Below are 18,715 nucleotides of genomic sequence, written 5' to 3'. Positions count from 1 at the left end.
GTATTGACAGTCCTACAAGTAGTAATGTCATTGTGTTGAGTACTTTGGTATTGACAGTCCTACAAGTAGTAATGTCATTGTGTTGAGTACTTTGGTATTGACAGTCCTACAAGTAGTAATGTCATTGTGTTGAGTACTTTGGTATTGACAGTCCCACAAGTAGTAATGTCATTGTGTTGAGTACTTTGGTATTGACAGTCCTACAAGTAGTAATGTCATTGTGTTGAGTACTTTGGTATTGACAGTCCTACAAGTAGTAATGTCATTGTGTTGAGTACTTTGGTATTGACAGTCCTACAAGTAGTAATGTCATTGTGTTGAGTACTTTGGTATTGACAGTCCCACAGGTAGTAATGTCATTGTGTTGAGTACTTTGGTATTGACAGTCCTACAAGTAGTAATGTCATTGTGTTGAGTACTTTGGTATTGACAGTCCTACAAGTAGTAATGTCATTGTGTTGAGTACTTTGGTATTGACATCCTAAAGTAGTAATGTCATTGTGTAGTACTTGTATTGACAGTCCTACAAGTAGTAATGTCATTGTGTTGAGTACTTTGGTATTGACAGTCCTACAAGTAGTAATGTCATTGTGTTGAGTACTTTGGTATTGACAGTCCTACAAGTAGTAATGTCATTGTGTTGAGTACTTTGGTATTGACAGTCCTACAAGTAGTAATGTCATTGTGTTGAGTACTTTGGTATTGACAGTCCTACAAGTAGTAATGTCATTGTGTTGAGTACTTTGGTATTGACAGTCCTACAAGTAGTAATGTCATTGTGTTGAGTACTTTGGTATTGACAGTCCTACAAGTAGTAATGTCATTGTGTTGAGTACTTTGGTATTGACAGTCCTACAAGTAGTAATGTCATTGTGTGAGTACTTTGGTATTGACAGTCCTACAAGTAGTAATGTCATTGTGTTGAGTACTTTGGTATTGACAGTCCTACAAGTAGTAATGTCATTGTGTTGAGTACTTTGGTATTGACAGTCCTACAAGTAGTAATGTCATTGTGTTGAGTACTTTGGTATTGACAGTCCTACAAGTAGTAATGTCATTGTGTTGAGTACTTTGGTATTGACAGTCCTACAAGTAGTAATGTCATTGTGTTGAGTACTTTGGTATTGACAGTCCTACAAGTAGTAATGTCATTGTGTTGAGTACTTTGGTATTGACAGTCCTACAAGTAGTAATGTCATTGTGTTGAGTACTTTGGTATTGACAGTCCTACAAGTAGTAATGTCATTGTGTTGAGTACTTTGGTATTGACAGTCCTACAAGTAGTAATGTCATTGTGTTGAGTACTTTGGTATTGACAGTCCTACAAGTAGTAATGTCATTGTGTTGAGTACTTTGGTATTGACAGTCCTACAAGTAGTAATGTCATTGTGTTGAGTACTTTGGTATTGACAGTCCTACAAGTAGTAATGTCATTGTGTTGAGTACTTTGGTATTGACAGTCCTACAAGTAGTAATGTCATTGTGTGAGTACTTTGGTATTGACAGTCCTGTAGTTGTCATTGTGTTGAGTACTTTGGTATTGACAGTCCACAAGTAGTAATGTCATTGTGTTGAGTACTTTGGTATTGACAGTCCTACAAGTAGTAATGTCATTGTGTTAGTACTTTGGTATTGACAGTCCTACAAGTAGTAATGTCATTGTGTTGAGTACTTTGGTATTGACAGTCCTACAAGTAGTAATGTCATTGTGTTGAGTACTTTGGTATTGACAGTCCCACAAGTAGTAATGTCATTGTGTTGAGTACTTTGGTATTGACAGTCCTACAAGTAGTAATGTCATTGTGTTGAGTACTTTGGTATTGACAGTCTACAGTAGTAATGTCATTGTGTTGTACTTTGGTATTGACAGTCCTACAAGTAGTAATGTCATTGTGTTGAGTACTTTGGTATTGACAGTCCCACAAGTAGTAATGTCATTGTGTTGAGTACTTTGGTATTGACAGTCCTACAAGTAGTAATGTCATTGTGTTGAGTACTTTGGTATTGACAGTCCTACAAGTAGTAATGTCATTGTGTTGAGTACTTTGGTATTGACAGTCCTACAAGTAGTAATGTCATTGTGTTGAGTACTTTGGTATTGACAGTCCTACAAGTAGTAATGTCATTGTGTTGAGTACTTTGGTATTGACAGTCCTACAAGTAGTAATGTCATTGTGTTGAGTACTTTGGTATTGACAGTCCTACAAGTAGTAATGTCATTGTGTTGAGTACTTTGGTATTGACAGTCCTACAAGTAGTAATGTCATTGTGTTGAGTACTTTGGTATTGACAGTCCTACAAGTAGTAATGTCATTGTGTTGAGTACTTTGGTATTGACAGTCCTACAAGTAGTAATGTCATTGTGTTGAGTACTTTGGTATTGACAGTCCTACAAGTAGTAATGTCATTGTGTTGAGTACTTTGGTATTGACAGTCCTACAAGTAGTAATGTCATTGTGTTGAGTACTTTGGTATTGACAGTCCTACAAGTAGTAATGTCATTGTGTTGAGTACTTTGGTATTGACAGTCCTACAAGTAGTAATGTCATTGTGTTGAGTACTTTGGTATTGACAGTCCTACAAGTAGTAATGTCATTGTGTTGAGTACTTTGGTATTGACAGTCCTACAAGTAGTAATGTCATTGTGTTGAGTACTTTGGTATTGACAGTCCTACACAAGTAGTAATGTCATTGTGTTGAGTACTTTGGTATTGACAGTCCTACAAGTAGTAATGTCATTGTGTTGAGTACTTTGGTATTGACAGTCCTACAAGTAGTAATGTCATTGTGTTGAGTACTTTGGTATTGACAGTCCTACAAGTAGTAATGTCATTGTGTTGAGTACTTTGGTATTGACAGTCCTACAAGTAGTAATGTCATTGTGTTGAGTACTTTGGTATTGACCAGTCCTACAAGTCATTGTGTTGAGTACTTTGTATTGACAGTCCTACAAGTAGTAATGTCATTGTGTTGATTGTTTTTGAGTACTTTGGTATTGACAGTCCTACAAGTAGTAGTCATTGTGTTGAGTACTGGTATTGACATTAATGTCATTTGTTGAGTACTTTGGTATCGACAGTCCTACAAGTAGTAATGTCATTTTGTTGAGTACTTTGGTATCGACAGTCCTACAAGTAGTAATGTCATTGTGTTTGAGTACTTTGGTATTGACAGTCCCACAGGTAGTAATGTCATTGCTTTGAGTATTTTGGTAGTTTTGGTATTGACAGTCCCTAACAAGTAGTTATGTCATTGTGTTGAGTATTTTGGTAGTGAACAGTCTTGTGTAAAATGTTCATTGTGTTGACAGTCTTGACAAGTAGTAATGTTCATTGTGTTGAGTAATTGATGTACATTGTAGTAATGTCATTGTGTGGAGTACTTGGTATTGCCAGTCACCACAAGTAGTAATGTCATTGTTGTTGAGTACTTTGGTATCTGACAGTCCCACAAGTATGTAATCGTCATTGTGGTTGAGTACTTTGGTTATTGACAGTCCCACAAGTAGTAATGTCATTGTATTGGTACATTGGTATTGACATTCCTACAATTAGTATGTACATTGTGTGGCAGTTACGTGGTATTGACAGTCCTACCTGAAGTACTTTATTGATAGAGACTTTTAAAAGAAGTTAATGTCATTGGCGACTTTGTATTGACAGTCCTACAAGTATTGTGTTTAAACTTTGGTATTGTCCCACATTTGTGTTGACCACATCGAATGCGTTTTGCCAAACAACAAGTCCTACAAGCAGTAAATGCTCATATACTTGAGTACTTTGGTATTGACAGTCCACAAGTAGTAATGTCATTGTGTTGAGTACATTTTACGACAGTAACCTTCATGCAGAAACTGTTTGAGCAAAAACACGCCGAACTAGCTCCACCGCTAGTCATGACGGTCAAGAATGTTGGTACTTCAAATTTTGAATATATCAATTCTTTCGGAGTGTATCATCGAGAAAATTTCAGAGAGACCAAATCCGCGGAGTCAATTTGATTCATCGGCTAAAATGATTTATTTCGGCATGTCGCTCAACAATGTCTTGATGTCCGGTCCAGACATTTGACAACAATTTACCAGGGATCTTGTTGCGCTTCCGCAGAGAGCAGGTCGCAGTAACAGCCGACGTCCAGCAAACCATTTTTTACAACTTCTTTGTCTGTGAGTTTGCAGGGCTCCCATCATCGAAAATTTCTTGATGAGAAGGTGTATATGTTCTTATGGTAATGACAAAAAAAAAATGACATGTTTCCAGGACTTGGTTGAATACCGCATGTGTGTGCATGTATTCGGCATTGCACCTCTCACCTGCGGTGCTACGTATGGCCTTCGGAGAACTGCATGTACGGGAATTTTTAAACACAATTTTGGTTATGAAAATTACTGAAATGAAGTTTGTAATGCAGTTGAAATACAGAAGTAGATAAGCTTTCATATCCTTACCTTGATTATCCAAATGTCTTTATATTGACGGGCTTATGTCGCTGCCATTTGCACCAGCAAAAATATTGTGACCAATCATGAAACATCCTCATAAACATACGCAACAAGCTCTCGCTACAGCTGGCTGGCATAAGGCTTCACAAAGTGGCTTCAAACAATGTTTCACCTCAAACACAATTTTTAAAATCATTTCCCCCAATTTGAATCATAAGACCTCGCAATAAATCTCATCGGTAATGTTCGTATAGTTACATTACATTATACAATTATTTCGTATTATATTATGTGTCATAGATTCGGTACATCACCGCTTTAAAAACTTTATAGTTACATTAGAGTTATCCCCCTTTTGTTTCGCTCTTTTCGCAAGATACGCCATTGGAGGGCCTCGCACCATTAGTTTGGGTGGTCCAAAAATGTGAGTTTACAGAGTTTATAATCATTTAGACTAAATGTAATTTCATTCCTATTGTATGTTATGTTATCGATCACTCATATTTACTATGAATAGGAAATATACAGTCGACATATTAAAGTAAATCATGTTAAATTAAGGTCATATCGTTTCGAGTAACATTTATTGCATTATAGCATAGTGTTGTTTGTTATGTGTTCTGTCTATCAGAAAGAGTAATTCTTCTTTCTGTTTGTTTCAGTTCTTCACTTTGTTTCATCGTAATTAAAATAAACCTCATACGCCGAGATATGGATTCGGGTTTTTTGTGTAGTATTTCGCCCCCCTCGTATCAGGATAGTGAAGAAATTTCGGACACTCTGTAATCGTGTTTCAATGCAGCCCGATAGACACTTGTACAACTACTCGTACTAGTCTCAGTGACCAATGGAACTGTTTTCGAACAAGCAATTTCGTACAAATTAGTGTCACACGTACCACTACTTGAAAACTACGTATACTTCATATGTAAGACTTTCCATATATATTACACATATAAAAACAAATGTACAGCCTCAATTTGTGTACAGTTAACTAGAACATTCGTACAAATATGTCGATCAAATCATCTGTAACTCAGGAAAACATTCTTGAAAGCCGAAGGACACGGGTCCTGACTGAGAAGGCCAAAGAACAATATGAACAAACATTAACCAAATTCAAGGATAAATTGTCCTTTGCTTGGGGAAAGTGCCAGTCTGAGTTGGACAATGTTATGTGTGCTAGTGATGATAACGTAGAAAATCTGAAAAAAGTAAGACTTTCTCTGTCAATAGTATATGGTGGATATTGCATGATTTCAGATGAATTTACGTCCTACATGGACACAATCAACTCTGCAGAAAGCCAAGGTGAAGTAGCTCATCACGCAACAAATTTCAAAAGATCAGACTTCATAGTAAAAAACGTCCTTAAACAGATAGATGTAAAAATTAGTTCCGCAGAATATGAGACTCGTTCCAATCGGTCATCGAGGTACTCCGATCATTCTGGTCGCACTTCACGACACTCCGATCGCATTTCACAACATTCGAACTCTAGCTCTGATGCCGCTAGAAGGAGAGCTAAGGCAGACGCTGCTAAGGTTCGCGTCGCATATGTACAAAAGGAAGCTGAGTTATGTAAACATCAAGCATTTATTGAGCAGGAGGAGAAATTACACTTAGCAAAATTAGAACGTCAAAAACAAGAACTAAATGCGGATATGTATGTTTTACAAGAACGCAAAAACTGTGCCGCAGCGGAAGCGGAAGCTGATGCACTTGAGACAATCAGTGCTGCAGGTGAAAGTATACATATTCCTGCACATCTCAATGTTCCTGTAGTGGATACTGTGTTGCGTACATGCAATGTATGTCAAAGCACTGAACATCCGGGAGCTCTACATTTCGACGGCGGGGAGAAAAGTCGTGACAAAGAACCAGTAAAAACAGTCACCATACCACATAATGAGAAAGTTACGGCAAATTGTACGCGTATTAACAATGCCAGTGGCCGAAGTAAATCGTGTGCCAAAATCCTCATGGTAAATGTTCACCCTACACAAGAGCCACAGAATACAGTAAAGATGTATGCGTTGTTAGATGAACAAAGTAATAGATCTCTTGTACGCCCTGCGTTTTTCCAACTTTTTGATAAAAAGTACGAAACTGTAAACTACTCGCTATCGACATGCTCTGGACTTGCTTCAGCTACAGGGAGGAAAGCATGTGACTTTACTGTCTCAGCACTTGATGGTTCATTTAATGCGAACGAGCGAGAGGAAATTCCAACTCCGGATGTTGCTTTGAGTTACCCACATCTTTCTGACCTCGCACAATACATTCCTGATCTCGACCCTAGTGTAGAAATTGTCATGCTTCTAGGCCGTGATATCCCTGAGGTACATCACGTACAAGATCAACGTATTGGTCCTTCCGGTTCACCTTACGCGCAACAACTCCATCTAGGATGGACAATAATTGGAGAAACGTGTTTAGGTACTATGCATCGTCCCGACACAGTCAATGTCAATAAGACTTATCTCATCAAGGACCGACCATCGCTTTGCAAACCTTGTCCCTACAATCTCCGAGTGAAGGAACGTGCACCTTCAGATACCACTGCGCACGACGAGTGTGAACACTCAATCTTCCAAAGAACCAGAGATGACGAAAAACTGGGTTTCTCTCGTGAGGACCAGGAGTTCCTGAAAATTATGGATAGAGACTTTAGAAAAGACTTACATGGGCGATGGACAGCTCCACTACCATTTAAACCACATCGACCGCGTTTGCCAAACAACAAGTCCCAAGCAGTAAAGCGCGCTCATATACTTGACAATACACCGCGTAAGGATCCCATCAAGAGAGCACATTTCATAACCTTCATGCAGAAACTGTTTGAGCAAAAACACGCCGAACTAGCTCCACCGCTTCATGACGGTCAAGAATGTTGGTACTTGCCAATCTTCGGAGTGTATCATCCGAAAAAGAGAGACCAAATCCGCGGAGTCTTTGATTCATCGGCTAAACATGACGGGCTGTCGCTCAACAATGTCTTGATGTCCGGTCCAGACATGACCAACAATTTACCAGGGATCTTGTTGCGCTTCCGCAGAGAGCAGGTCGCAGTAACAGCCGACGTCCAGCAAATGTTTTACAACTTCTTTGTCTGTGAGGATCATCGAAATTTCTTGAGGTTCTTATGGTATCAAGATAATGACATGTCCAAGGACTTGGTTGAATACCGCATGTGTGTGCATGTATTCGGCAATACCCCCTCACCTGCGGTTGCTACGTATGGCCTTCGGAGAACTGCATGTGAAAACGCTGACAACTTTGGCTATGATATGAAGGAGTTCGTTGAGCAAGACTTTTATGTTGATGACGGGCTTATGTCGCTGCCATCTGCACCAGAAGCTATTGACCTCATGAAACATACGCAACAAGCTCTCGCTACAGCTGGCATAAGGCTTCACAAAGTGGCTTCAAACAGCACACAAGTGTTAAAATCATTCCCCCAAGAAGACCTCGCAAAAGACTTAAAGGATCTGGAGATAGGTACAGACAGCTTACCTGTCCAGCACAGTCTCGGACTCAGTTGGGATCTTGAATCGGACTCATTTCTGTTTCGCATATCTCCAGATGACAAACCGTACACTCGTCGCGGTGTTCTTTCAGTGACTAATAGTTTGTTTGATCCACTAGGCTTTATCGCACCTGTTGCAATTGGAGGGAAAATACTGCTGCGCTCTATGACTACGGGTATGTTCGACTGGGATGAGACTCTTCCTTCAAAGTTCTATAATGAGTGGGAACGATGGAGAGATTCATTACATGATCTTCAGGACCTCAGAATTCCACGTCAGTATACTTCATCATCCTTCAAAGAGTGCGAGAACATCAGTGTCCATGTTTTCTCAGACGCTTCAGAGAAAGCTATAGCCTCTGTCGGTTACTTGTTGACAGCATGTGAAGATGGAACTCAAGAGCTAGGGTTCATCTTGGGTAAGACCAAGGTTGCGCCACTTCATACCACGACGATACCACGACTTGAGCTGTGTGCTGCTGTTCTTGCGATAGAAATCGCGGAAACTATATCTGAGCAACTCAATCTGCCGTTAAGCATCTTTCGCTTCTACACAGATAGTAAAGTGGTTTTAGGATATGTGTATAACCAGACCCGCCGTTTCTATAACTACGTGTGTAATCGCGTAACGAGGATCCGCAAGAGCTCAACTCCTGAACAGTGGAACTTTGTATCAACAGAACATAACCCCGCTGACCAAGGAACTAGACCTATTCACGCAAAGGACTTGTTGGAAAGCAAGTGGCTCCACGCTCCCACGTTTCTCCTCGAAGGAACAGAGTTCTCCCGACGACCTTGTTCCAGAGGTATCGGCTGACGATAAGGAAGTTCGGCCAGAGGTATCCTGTCTCCTCACCAAGGCAAAAGTATCAGGTGAGACAATTCTTAAGCGCTGTGAAAAGTTTTCCAATTGGCATCAGTTGGTTACGGCTATGGGAACTTTGATTGAATTAGCAAGGCGAATTGGTGGAGGGAATTTACCTTCAACTCCGAGTTGCCTCGAGTCCTTCTCGCGTGCACAAACTTTCATTCTACAACTTGTTTAGCGAGACACCTTTCCGACGGAAATCGAATGTTTGTCATCTGGCAATCCATGTCCTAGAGATAGTCGCATATCTGCTTTGAACCCGTTTCTGGACCAGCATGGTCTCCTGCGCGTGGGAGGACGTTTGAAACACGCAATGATAGACACCAACGAGAAATATCCGATCATCATTCCCAGCGCTCATCATATATCCACTCTCATTGTGAGACACTATCATGAACAGATGAAACATCAGGGTCGCCATCTCACCGAGGGATCTATCAGGTCGGCTGGCTTTTGGATTGTTGGTGGCAAGCGCCTTATATCGTCTATCATTCATAAGTGCGTCACGTGTAGGAAGTTTCGAGGCAAGGAAGGGAACCAGATAATGTCAGATCTGCCAAAAGATCGTGTCGTACCAGGACCGCCATTCTCCTCTGTGGGCGTCGACGTTTTCGGCCCGTGGAATGTTGTCGCACGTCGGACAAGAGGTGGTGTTGCCAACAGTAAACGATGGGCCGTGCTATATACATGCTTGACGACTAGAGCCATTCACATTGAAGTCGTTGAAGAACTTAGCACCTCAGCATTCATCAACGCGACTCGTAGGTTCATCGTCATCAGAGGAAAAGTGACGGAATTCAGGTCAGATCGAGGCACCAATTTTGTGGGCGCTACCGACTTGATGAGAATCGACGCTGTAAATGTAGAGGATGGTCCATTGAAGGAGTTTTTGTTTAGAAGTGGAACAGTATGGATCTTTAACCCTCCACATTCCTCCCATATGGGCGGAGTGTGGGAGCGGATGATAGGTGTTGTTCGACGGATCTTAGACTCTATGCTTTTCCATACTACGACTAAGGACCTAACTCATGATGTGATTACTACATTTATGGCGGAAGTCACTGCAATGGTCAACGCGCGACCTTTACTTCCTGTTTCTACTGACCCGGATAATCCAACAGTTCTGAGTCCCAGCATGTTACTTACACAGAAACCAGCTGAAACAGGAGAGTACATCACCGACACTAACAGTAAAGACATGTACAGAGCTCATTGGCGTCGAGTTCAAGCGTTAGCCAACGTTTTCTGGAAGCGTTGGCGTCTCGAGTTCCTTCAGTCTCTCCAACAACATCGCAAATGGACTGTTCGAAGACGTGATATGCAACCTGGAGATATTGTGCTAGTTATAGAAAAGGACTCCCATAGGAACAACTGGCCCATGGGAATCGTGAAGGAGACTTTCCCAGGTGACGACGGTCATGTGCGCACCGTCACAGTTCAGTTATATCGCAATGATGAACAAAAAATCAAAAACTATGTCAGACCCATCACGGAACTTATCGTACTCTTAGAAAAAGAGAATCAGTAATTTGTGCCAATCATGGGAAATTCTGAGACTAATTTCATGGACATTTCAAGTGTATTAATGAACTAGTTGATTGCCCTGTAGGTTAAAGTGACCACTACGAACTGAAGTATACTTGAAAGGCTTATTAGTTGTATGTTTAATTATAGTGGTATTTCCCATATTCAATACCAGACGGGGAGTGTTCTGTAACAAATAGTTACATTATACAACAATTATTTCGTATTATATTATGTGTCATAGATTCGGTACATCGCCGCTTTAAAACTTTATAGTTACATTAGAGTTATCCCCCTTTTGTTTCGCTCTTTTCGCAAGATACGCCATTGGAGGGCCTCGCACCATTAGTTTGGGTGGTCCAAAAATGTGAGTTTACAGAGTTTATAATCGTTTAGACTAAATGTAATTTCATTCCTATTGTATGTTATGTTATCGATCACTCATATTTACTATGAATAGGAAATATACAGTCGACATATTAAAGTAAATCATGTTAAATTAAGGTCATATCGTTTCGAGTAACATTTATTGCATTATAGCATAGTGTTGTTTGTTATGTGTTCTGTCTATCAGAAAGAGTAATTCTTCTTTCTGTTTGTTTCAGTTCTTCACTTTGTTTCATCGTAATTAAAATAAACCTCATACGCCGAGATATGGATTCGGGTTTTTTGTGTAGTATTTCGCCCCCCTCGTATCAGGATATAACTCGAAGTGAGATTTTTTTGGACTACTTCATTTGTAGATCGATGAAAATGCCGATATCTTTTTCATAATTCTTCCGTAGAACGGCACTTAAAAAGCTGTTTCAATCTACAACAACCGTGGAGAAAACGGTTAAATGTTTAGCAATTATCCTGAGTTATATTTTATCAACAATCATCAGAGATTAGTAATTAAAACTTACATAAACATACTCCCGATTCTCACTTGCATTGTATGATCACTCGAGCGGAACTAATCTCTACCACCTGGCACAGTCTTACAAAGGGGTGTTCTCTTAACGCCAACATATTTATCAACAACAGGTACATGTAGGTGTTGTTTTAGGAAACAATAGGAAGGCAATTATATACTGTTTCATATAAGCTGTCTTTATTTTCATCTGTAAAGTCACTTGAGATTTACCTGTATTTCAATCAGTATCATAGGTAACATTGGTGGGTTTTGGATAAAAATTCCTTCAATATATTCCGTATTATATGCAACGTAAATTATTAATCAAAGATAATCAGTGCTTTAATATTCTAAGAATTAATATGGAGCTACATGTGGATTATTAAGAACGATGCATTTTGAGTTCCAGGTGAAATATTTTCTTACAAATCATATCTCAATTTTATCAGAAAAACAGGTTTCTTGATCAGTGTATATTCTAATGTAACAGTATTCTGTTTTGACATAGGAGTTCCAGTAGGGCTACATTCTTAGCCAACTTTCATTTCTTGTGACCGTGCATAGTTGCGCATGATTTCTCTTATCGCATAGACGTACACCGTGAAGTATTTGGTTAGAAAATGAGTGGAGAAAAACAATATCACAAAAGTTTAAATTAATATTGTCGGAAATTTTGAACTGTTGATTATAGTTTAAGTTGGTAATCTATTGAAGCCGACACAAACACACATTATGATGTTTTATAAACATTGGTAATAATATATCATTGGGGTTTAATGCTCTATATATATTTTTGATACAAAATATTTTTAGAAGTCACTTAATAATGTAAAAATACTAAATGAAATGAGATTGAAGACTGTTACTTAGGGTCTTAACCATATTCATTTTAATACACATTATAGATGTTAATGTTGCAATACTGGCAAAATTATTTCAAGTCCATATGTTGAAGGTCTTGTAATTCTCAAAATGTTGCAAACTTTTAGTGCTCAGAATACCAAATTAACAGTTTTCTAATTTTTTCTGTTTAAAGATTATAGTACATATACCAATTTGTATCTAGTAACAATGTTTGACCGAAATTCAACCATAGGAAAGAAATTTATATGTTATTTCTAACATGCACAAAAATATATAATTTTACTGCGCTGTTAACGGACAACAGTTTAATTATTGGGTGCTCTTTTGCTATAATGACATACATGTACATTTACATTATAATGTAACATCACGCTGATCTAGAAATACCATCTTAGGATAAGAAAGCAGGAAAATTATATAATTATGATAAATGATGCATCCTAATGCAACTTTCAAAATATATTGTATGTTCTGTTAACTTAAAAAGGTCAGTCAAGTACAAGTAAAATTTGGAAATCATATTTGACATAAATTCACTTACTCTTTGGTAGGTTATTAACGCAGATGTTACATGTACATGTACTATTATACAAATATTTCATGGCCTACTGTGCTCTAGTTCATAATATTTAACCCGAGGTGGTGGTAATCAACAAATGTTATATTGCACGAGGCCGAAGGCCGAGTGCAATATAATATTTGTTGATTACCATCACCGAGGGATAAATATTATGAACTAGAGCACAGTAACCCATGAAATATTTGTTTTATTACATAATCACAAGTTTTTCAGTTGAATATTATTATAAAATGAATACGACAATCACTTAACAAAATCATCAGCACCGTACCGTACGGAAAAGCTTCAAATCCTATTGAAGATTGACGTATAAACCACGTACGTCACGTTGTAACTCCGGTTTGGATGTCTTATTGTCTTCTTTAACAATATTAGACCTGCATGCAGCCTTTTGATCTAATACATTCGCCGTGTCCGTCCTCTACTCGATAAACGTCTACATGACGTGCTTGTTTCGAGATCTATAAAGCTAGCGCGAAATTGAACGTGAACCTTTGTGACGTCATAATAACGTAACTCACTGTTACGCGCGATTCCTCGGAGGTTTTCTACAAAACTAGACAACAACAGCGAGGTGTTCCTAAAGCCGTGCAATATAACATCTCGAACCGTGCAATATAACGTTTCCATGGGAGCGTGCAATATAACTTCGAACCGTGCAATATAACAAGGTTTTATTGAACGGTCGGTGTAATAGTTGAAAATATTATATTTCTTCATATATAGATTGGTGTAAACAAATTATGTAATAAATATGTATATAAGGTCACTTAACAGACATATATGGAAGATCTTGTGGAAATATATCACTTTTCAACAGGCAAAAGGCTTATATTATTTCAAACTTTTAATCAAATTAATGTTACACTAAGTTGAAACTGGATAGTTCCTTTTTGGATTTTTTCTTTGATATTACTGAATGGTAAAGTTACTTCCATGTGAAATAAGTTTCAAAGAATTATGCTTGATTTTAGTATCAATCTATTGAAAATCTAGTGAGATTTATACCAGAGATTTTAGATATATCAAGGAAATCTTTAAAATTCTTGAAATAAAATCATTGTGAATTTAATTTCATTTCATTCATAGATTCTATTGTTATATTTTCATAGATATTAACAGAAACATATATTATGTATATATGTATCTGATATTAAATATGAACACTTATTGAAATGAAAATTAATCAATATACACTTAGATAAGTATCAACACAGGTAACTTTTACAGGTAAATTTACCTGTGGCATTGGGTCTGCCTTTAGGAAAAAGACTATAACCACTGTCACAACAAACGGCGAATTCCCCGAACACCAACTCTGGTAAAGACAAAGGGAGGTGTTTATGTAGGGAACCCTTTGAAGTTTAGTTATAGTCTGTTTCAAAATCTAACACCAACTCAGGTAACTTTTCAACCAGGTAATTTTTAGCTCACCTGGTCCGTCCGTCCGTCCGTCAACAATCGACTTCTTCTCCATAACCGCTGGTCGGATTTCTACAAAATTTGGCTGGTAGCATCCTTATGGGCTACTAACTGAAAATTGTACAAATGATGGGGCTGACCCCCCAGGGGCCTGAGGGGCGGGGCCAAAAGGGGTCAATTTGGCTATTTCCATATAAACGACTTCTTCTCTGAAACCAAGCATGGGATAGCACCCATAATGTAATGGTAGCATCCTTATAGGGTGGGGATTCAAAATTGTACAAATGATGGGGCTGACCCCCCGGGGGCCTGAGGGGCGGGGTCAAATGGGGTCCATTTGGCTATTTCCATATAAACGACTTCTTCTCTGAAACCAAGCATGGGATAGCACCCATAATGCAATGGTAGCATCCTTATAGGGTGGGGATTCAAAATTGTACAAATGATGGGGCTGACCCCCCGGGGGCCTGAGGGGCGGGGTCAAATGGGGTCCATTTGGCTATTTCCATATAAACGACTTCTTCTCTGAAACCAAGCATGGGATAGCACCCATAATCCAATGGTAGCATCCTTATAGGGTGGGGATTCAAAATTGTACAAATGATGGGGCTGACCCCCGGGGGCCTGAGGGGCTGGGTCAAATGGGGTCAATTTGGCTATTTCCATATAAACGACTTCTTCTCTGAAACTAAGCATGAGATAGCACTCATAATGCAATGGTAGTATCTTTATAGGTTGGGGATTCAAAATTGTACAAATGATGTGGCTGACCCCCGGGGGGCCTGAGGGGCGGGGTCAAAAGGGTTCAATTTGGCTATTTCCATATAAACGACTTCTTCTCTGAAACCAAGCATGGGATAGCACCCATAATGCAATGGTAGCATCCTTATAGGATGGGGATTCAAAATTGTACAAATGATGGGGCTGACCCCCAGGGGGCCTGAGGGGCGGGGTCAAAAGGGGCCAATTTGGCTATTTCCATATAAACGACTTCTTCTCTGAAATTAAGCATGGTATAGCACCCATAATGCAATGGTAGCATCTTTATAGGGTGGGGATTCAAAATTGTGCAAATGATGGGGCTGACCCCCAGGGGGCCTGAGGGGCGGGGTCTAAAGTGGCCAATTTGGCTATTTCCATATAAACGACTTCTTCTCTGAAACTAAGCACGGTATAGCACCCATAATACAATGGTAGTATCCTTATAGTGTGGGAATTCAAAATTGTGCAAATGATAGGGCTGACCCCCCGGGGGCCTGAAGGGCGGGGTCAAAAGTGGTCAATTTCCATATAAATGACTTTTTCTCTACAGCTTAACATGGGATTACGCTCATAATGCAATGGTTACATCCTTATAGGGTTTGGATTCAAAATTTTGCAAATGATGGGGCTGACCCCCCGGGGGCCTGAAGGGTGGGGTCAAAAGGGGTCAATTTAGCTATTTCCATATAAACGACTTCTTCTCTGCAACTAACAATGGAAGAGCACTTATAATGCAATGGTAGCATCCTTATAGGGTTGGGATTTGAAATTGTACAAATGATAGGGCTGACCCCCGGGGCCGTAGACGGCAATAGATGCGAGGTCAAAAGGTCAATTAGGCTACTATTTTCATATAAATTACTTTGCCTCTGAACCTATGTATTGGATAGCATATTTCTATGGTATCAATAGCATCATTGTATGGTTGTGATTCAAAATTAAACTTTGGGAGTCAATTTTGCTTATTTTTCTAATTGTCTGAGTCTTGTGATAATTACTAACAAAAAACCAGGTAAGCGATACAGGCCCTCTGGGCCTCTTGTTATACTCATACCTATGATAAGATACATAATAATAATAATAATGCATAATAATGTCACACATTTTTACACAACATCTACAATTAAAAAAATATTCTTCATTAGTAAAAATGGCGAGCCGTTAATTGGCTTACGAGACACGAATGTACTAAAATTATGAACAATATATGTGAATAAAACAACATTATCAGTTAAAGTTATAGTTAAGTTCTCCTCATCGCTAAAAAGATATATTTAGAAAGACTAACTTGTAAAACATCACAATTCATTAAAAAGATAAGTTGATTATCAGAAGACATACTTTCAAAATGTTCACATAAAACAGTTACTCTATCAATTATGTAAGTTTTCCTTAAATCACAATATGCTTTACAGTTAACAATAAAATGAACATAATGCATCCAATTCTCCTGTAAGATATTGTTCCAGTAAGGTTTATATAACGAATTGCGTTTGTAACTATTATACAGTTCTGTGTACTACAGTTTTGTTAATGTTTAATTTGTATAAAATGTTGTACACTAGTTGAAGAGGGAAAGGGTTGATATAGGCACCGCCTGTTACCCAATTTCATTTTGTATGATTTATATAAAATATTTTTGATTGAATTGATATGCAAAATAGTTCCTGCCAATTTAAGCAAGGTGCAGCAGCTGTGATGCTGAACATGAGTCGGCTTATGTCATCAAGTCAATGGTTCCGTTCTTCTAAAATTGGTCTGATATAGGATAGATACAAAGTTCTTGGTGAGTTTCTATCTAGTTAATGTTTCAATGTTCGTAATAAGTTCTGTCTTGATGAAACTTTTTCACAAATATTAAAGATGTAATCCGACCATGATCTTTTTTTTGATCAGCCCATGAAGAAATTGACGATAGATCATCATCCAAAAACTCTGCATGTATTACTGTCAGTAAAAGGTCATCATCATTATCAATACAGAGATGTGTCATCAGCAAATATTTTTATATAAGATATTACATTATCTGTTAAGTCATTTATAAACAATAGAAAAAGAAAAGACCAAGTACTGAACCTTGCGGTACTCAAGCATTTATCGGTTTTTCATTAGATTACCGGGTAATTGATATTCGTTTATGATTACGAGTTGTTTTCTGTCAGATAAGTAGGCTTCAAACCAATCATACAGTTTACCTTTAATTCCATATTTTTTTCAACTTATACATTAAGTTTTAACAGAGACTTCGGTATAATATATATATGATATTATATCTAAGTCTCTGGTTTTAATGCCTTACTCGATCAAAAGCTTATATCACAGAAAATAGATGAAAAAAGTGATCGATCCTATCAACAAAGGGAGGAAACATCTTCACTTATAAGAGAAATCCCTCCACTAAGTGTTTAAAAGGGTCAATTTATGATATTTTAGATCATATCTGACATTATTTGTTTCTCCTAAATATTGCCCAATCAGACGAAATCCTCTGAATTAAAGAGGAGGATTCTCATCCTTGAAAACTGAAAAAAACACAGTCAAGTATAGATCAATAATAAACTGTAAATTCAACAATTCTAGTACAGATGTTTTAAAAAGTGTATATTAATCTAAATCTGAAAACTAAAATAAGTCAGAATGATCTAGTATAGTATTAATATTAAATATTTACACTTATAAAGCTTGAAAGTGTACAAATACAAGTCAAGTTGATAATTTAACGTTCTATTCAAATATCATGGCAAGTACGATTTTTTCTGAAGTATGCCTCTGTTTTATACACCATTCTGCAGCATCTTGAGAATAACAGTTACTGATTTGCTGATCACCTACCTGGTGAGTTGATTTACCTGAGATTTACCTGTGATCTTGCACTGAGAACAATTCTGAGATAGACTATAACTCCCTATCAACACACCTAACCCCTATGAAAACACCCCACCCTACCCAGAGTTGGTGTTCGGGGAAGACCCCCAACAAACTACCCTACAGCTAAATCCAAAATGTTGGCGTTCAGAGATACACCCCTTACAAATGCAATCACACAAAAGCCTACACGATCACTGTTTTTAGTGCGATTACATCTTTGAGTATGAACAATACTAGTTCTTTGAACTTTTTACTCGGCAAAATAAACTTATCACCGTGCCCATGCACACATGCATATGCATATACTTATACTTCTGTGTGCACATTATCAGATACATTATATGACAACTGCTGTATTACAATCAATTTATGAAGGACAAAACTCCAAAGAACAGGAGGACTAAAGAACAACAGAAAATAAATTTCAATAATATTTTCTCTAAACTGGTATTGTTATTTATAAAAAAAAAAGTTTAATTATATGATATTAGCCTTTTCGGTAATTACTCTGTTAATACATTTATTGTTTTCTTATGTTTTACAGAATGTCTACATGCAAGTATCATTTCAATTGGAACCAGTTCAGGAGAAAAAATGTGTGAACAAAATGAAAGAAATCATTTTCAACTGTGGTAGCTTAATACTGTAATAGTTTTTGATATGAAAATGATTACTATCATCATATTCAAATTCAATATGTAATACATTTAATGTTGTTAACATTTTTGATCCAAATAATTACCATCATCATCTTCATTCCATATATACAATACACATTAGTGTTGTGATTTGTGAATTTTACTTTAATATGCATATACTTGGTATTTGTTTATTTTCTATGACATCTACATGCTTGAAATAAAAAGAATAAATAAAACATTAAATTTATAACACAATATGACATTAGTTGTTAATATTTTTAGAAAACATATTAAGATTATTGTTAATAATACACTAAGCAT

At 37.8% G+C, this 18,715-nt stretch overlaps 2 protein-coding genes and 1 long non-coding RNA gene across 3 annotated transcripts; all 3 read left to right on the top strand.

Moving 5' to 3' along the window:
• The first annotated feature begins 4,769 nt into the window (after window positions 1–4,769).
• On the top strand, window positions 4,770–8,787 carry LOC138309299 (uncharacterized). Its single transcript, XM_069250478.1, has 2 exons — window positions 4,770–4,865; window positions 5,104–8,787. The coding sequence occupies exon 2, from the start codon at window positions 5,455–5,457 to the stop codon at window positions 8,785–8,787; it is 3,333 nt and encodes a 1,110-aa protein (XP_069106579.1). The 5' UTR covers window positions 4,770–4,865; window positions 5,104–5,454.
• Window positions 8,788–9,151: 364 nt separating this feature from the next.
• Window positions 9,152–10,366, top strand: LOC138308776 (uncharacterized). The gene has a single exon (XM_069249792.1). It carries the CDS (start codon window positions 9,152–9,154, stop codon window positions 10,364–10,366), a length of 1,215 nt encoding a protein of 404 aa, XP_069105893.1.
• A 216-nt stretch (window positions 10,367–10,582) lies between these two features.
• LOC138309301 (uncharacterized) lies at window positions 10,583–11,013 on the top strand. The gene is made up of 2 exons (XR_011206236.1): window positions 10,583–10,729; window positions 10,968–11,013. It is a non-coding gene; the product is annotated as an uncharacterized lncRNA (long non-coding RNA).
• Window positions 11,014–18,715: the final 7,702 nt, after the last annotated feature.

Source organism: Argopecten irradians, chromosome 15, assembly GCF_041381155.1.
Source record: "Argopecten irradians isolate NY chromosome 15, Ai_NY, whole genome shotgun sequence".
Classification (NCBI taxonomy): Eukaryota; Metazoa; Mollusca; class Bivalvia; order Pectinida; family Pectinidae; genus Argopecten; species Argopecten irradians.
This window is presented reverse-complemented; position numbering and strand designations above follow the sequence as displayed.

What these genes read in the sequence shown, in the direction of transcription:
- LOC138309299 (XM_069250478.1), top strand. Translation starts at nt 5,455, where the DNA reads ATGTCGATCAAATCATCTGTAACTCAGGAAAACATTCTTGAAAGCCGA.
- LOC138308776 (XM_069249792.1), top strand. Translation starts at nt 9,152, where the DNA reads ATGATAGACACCAACGAGAAATATCCGATCATCATTCCCAGCGCTCAT.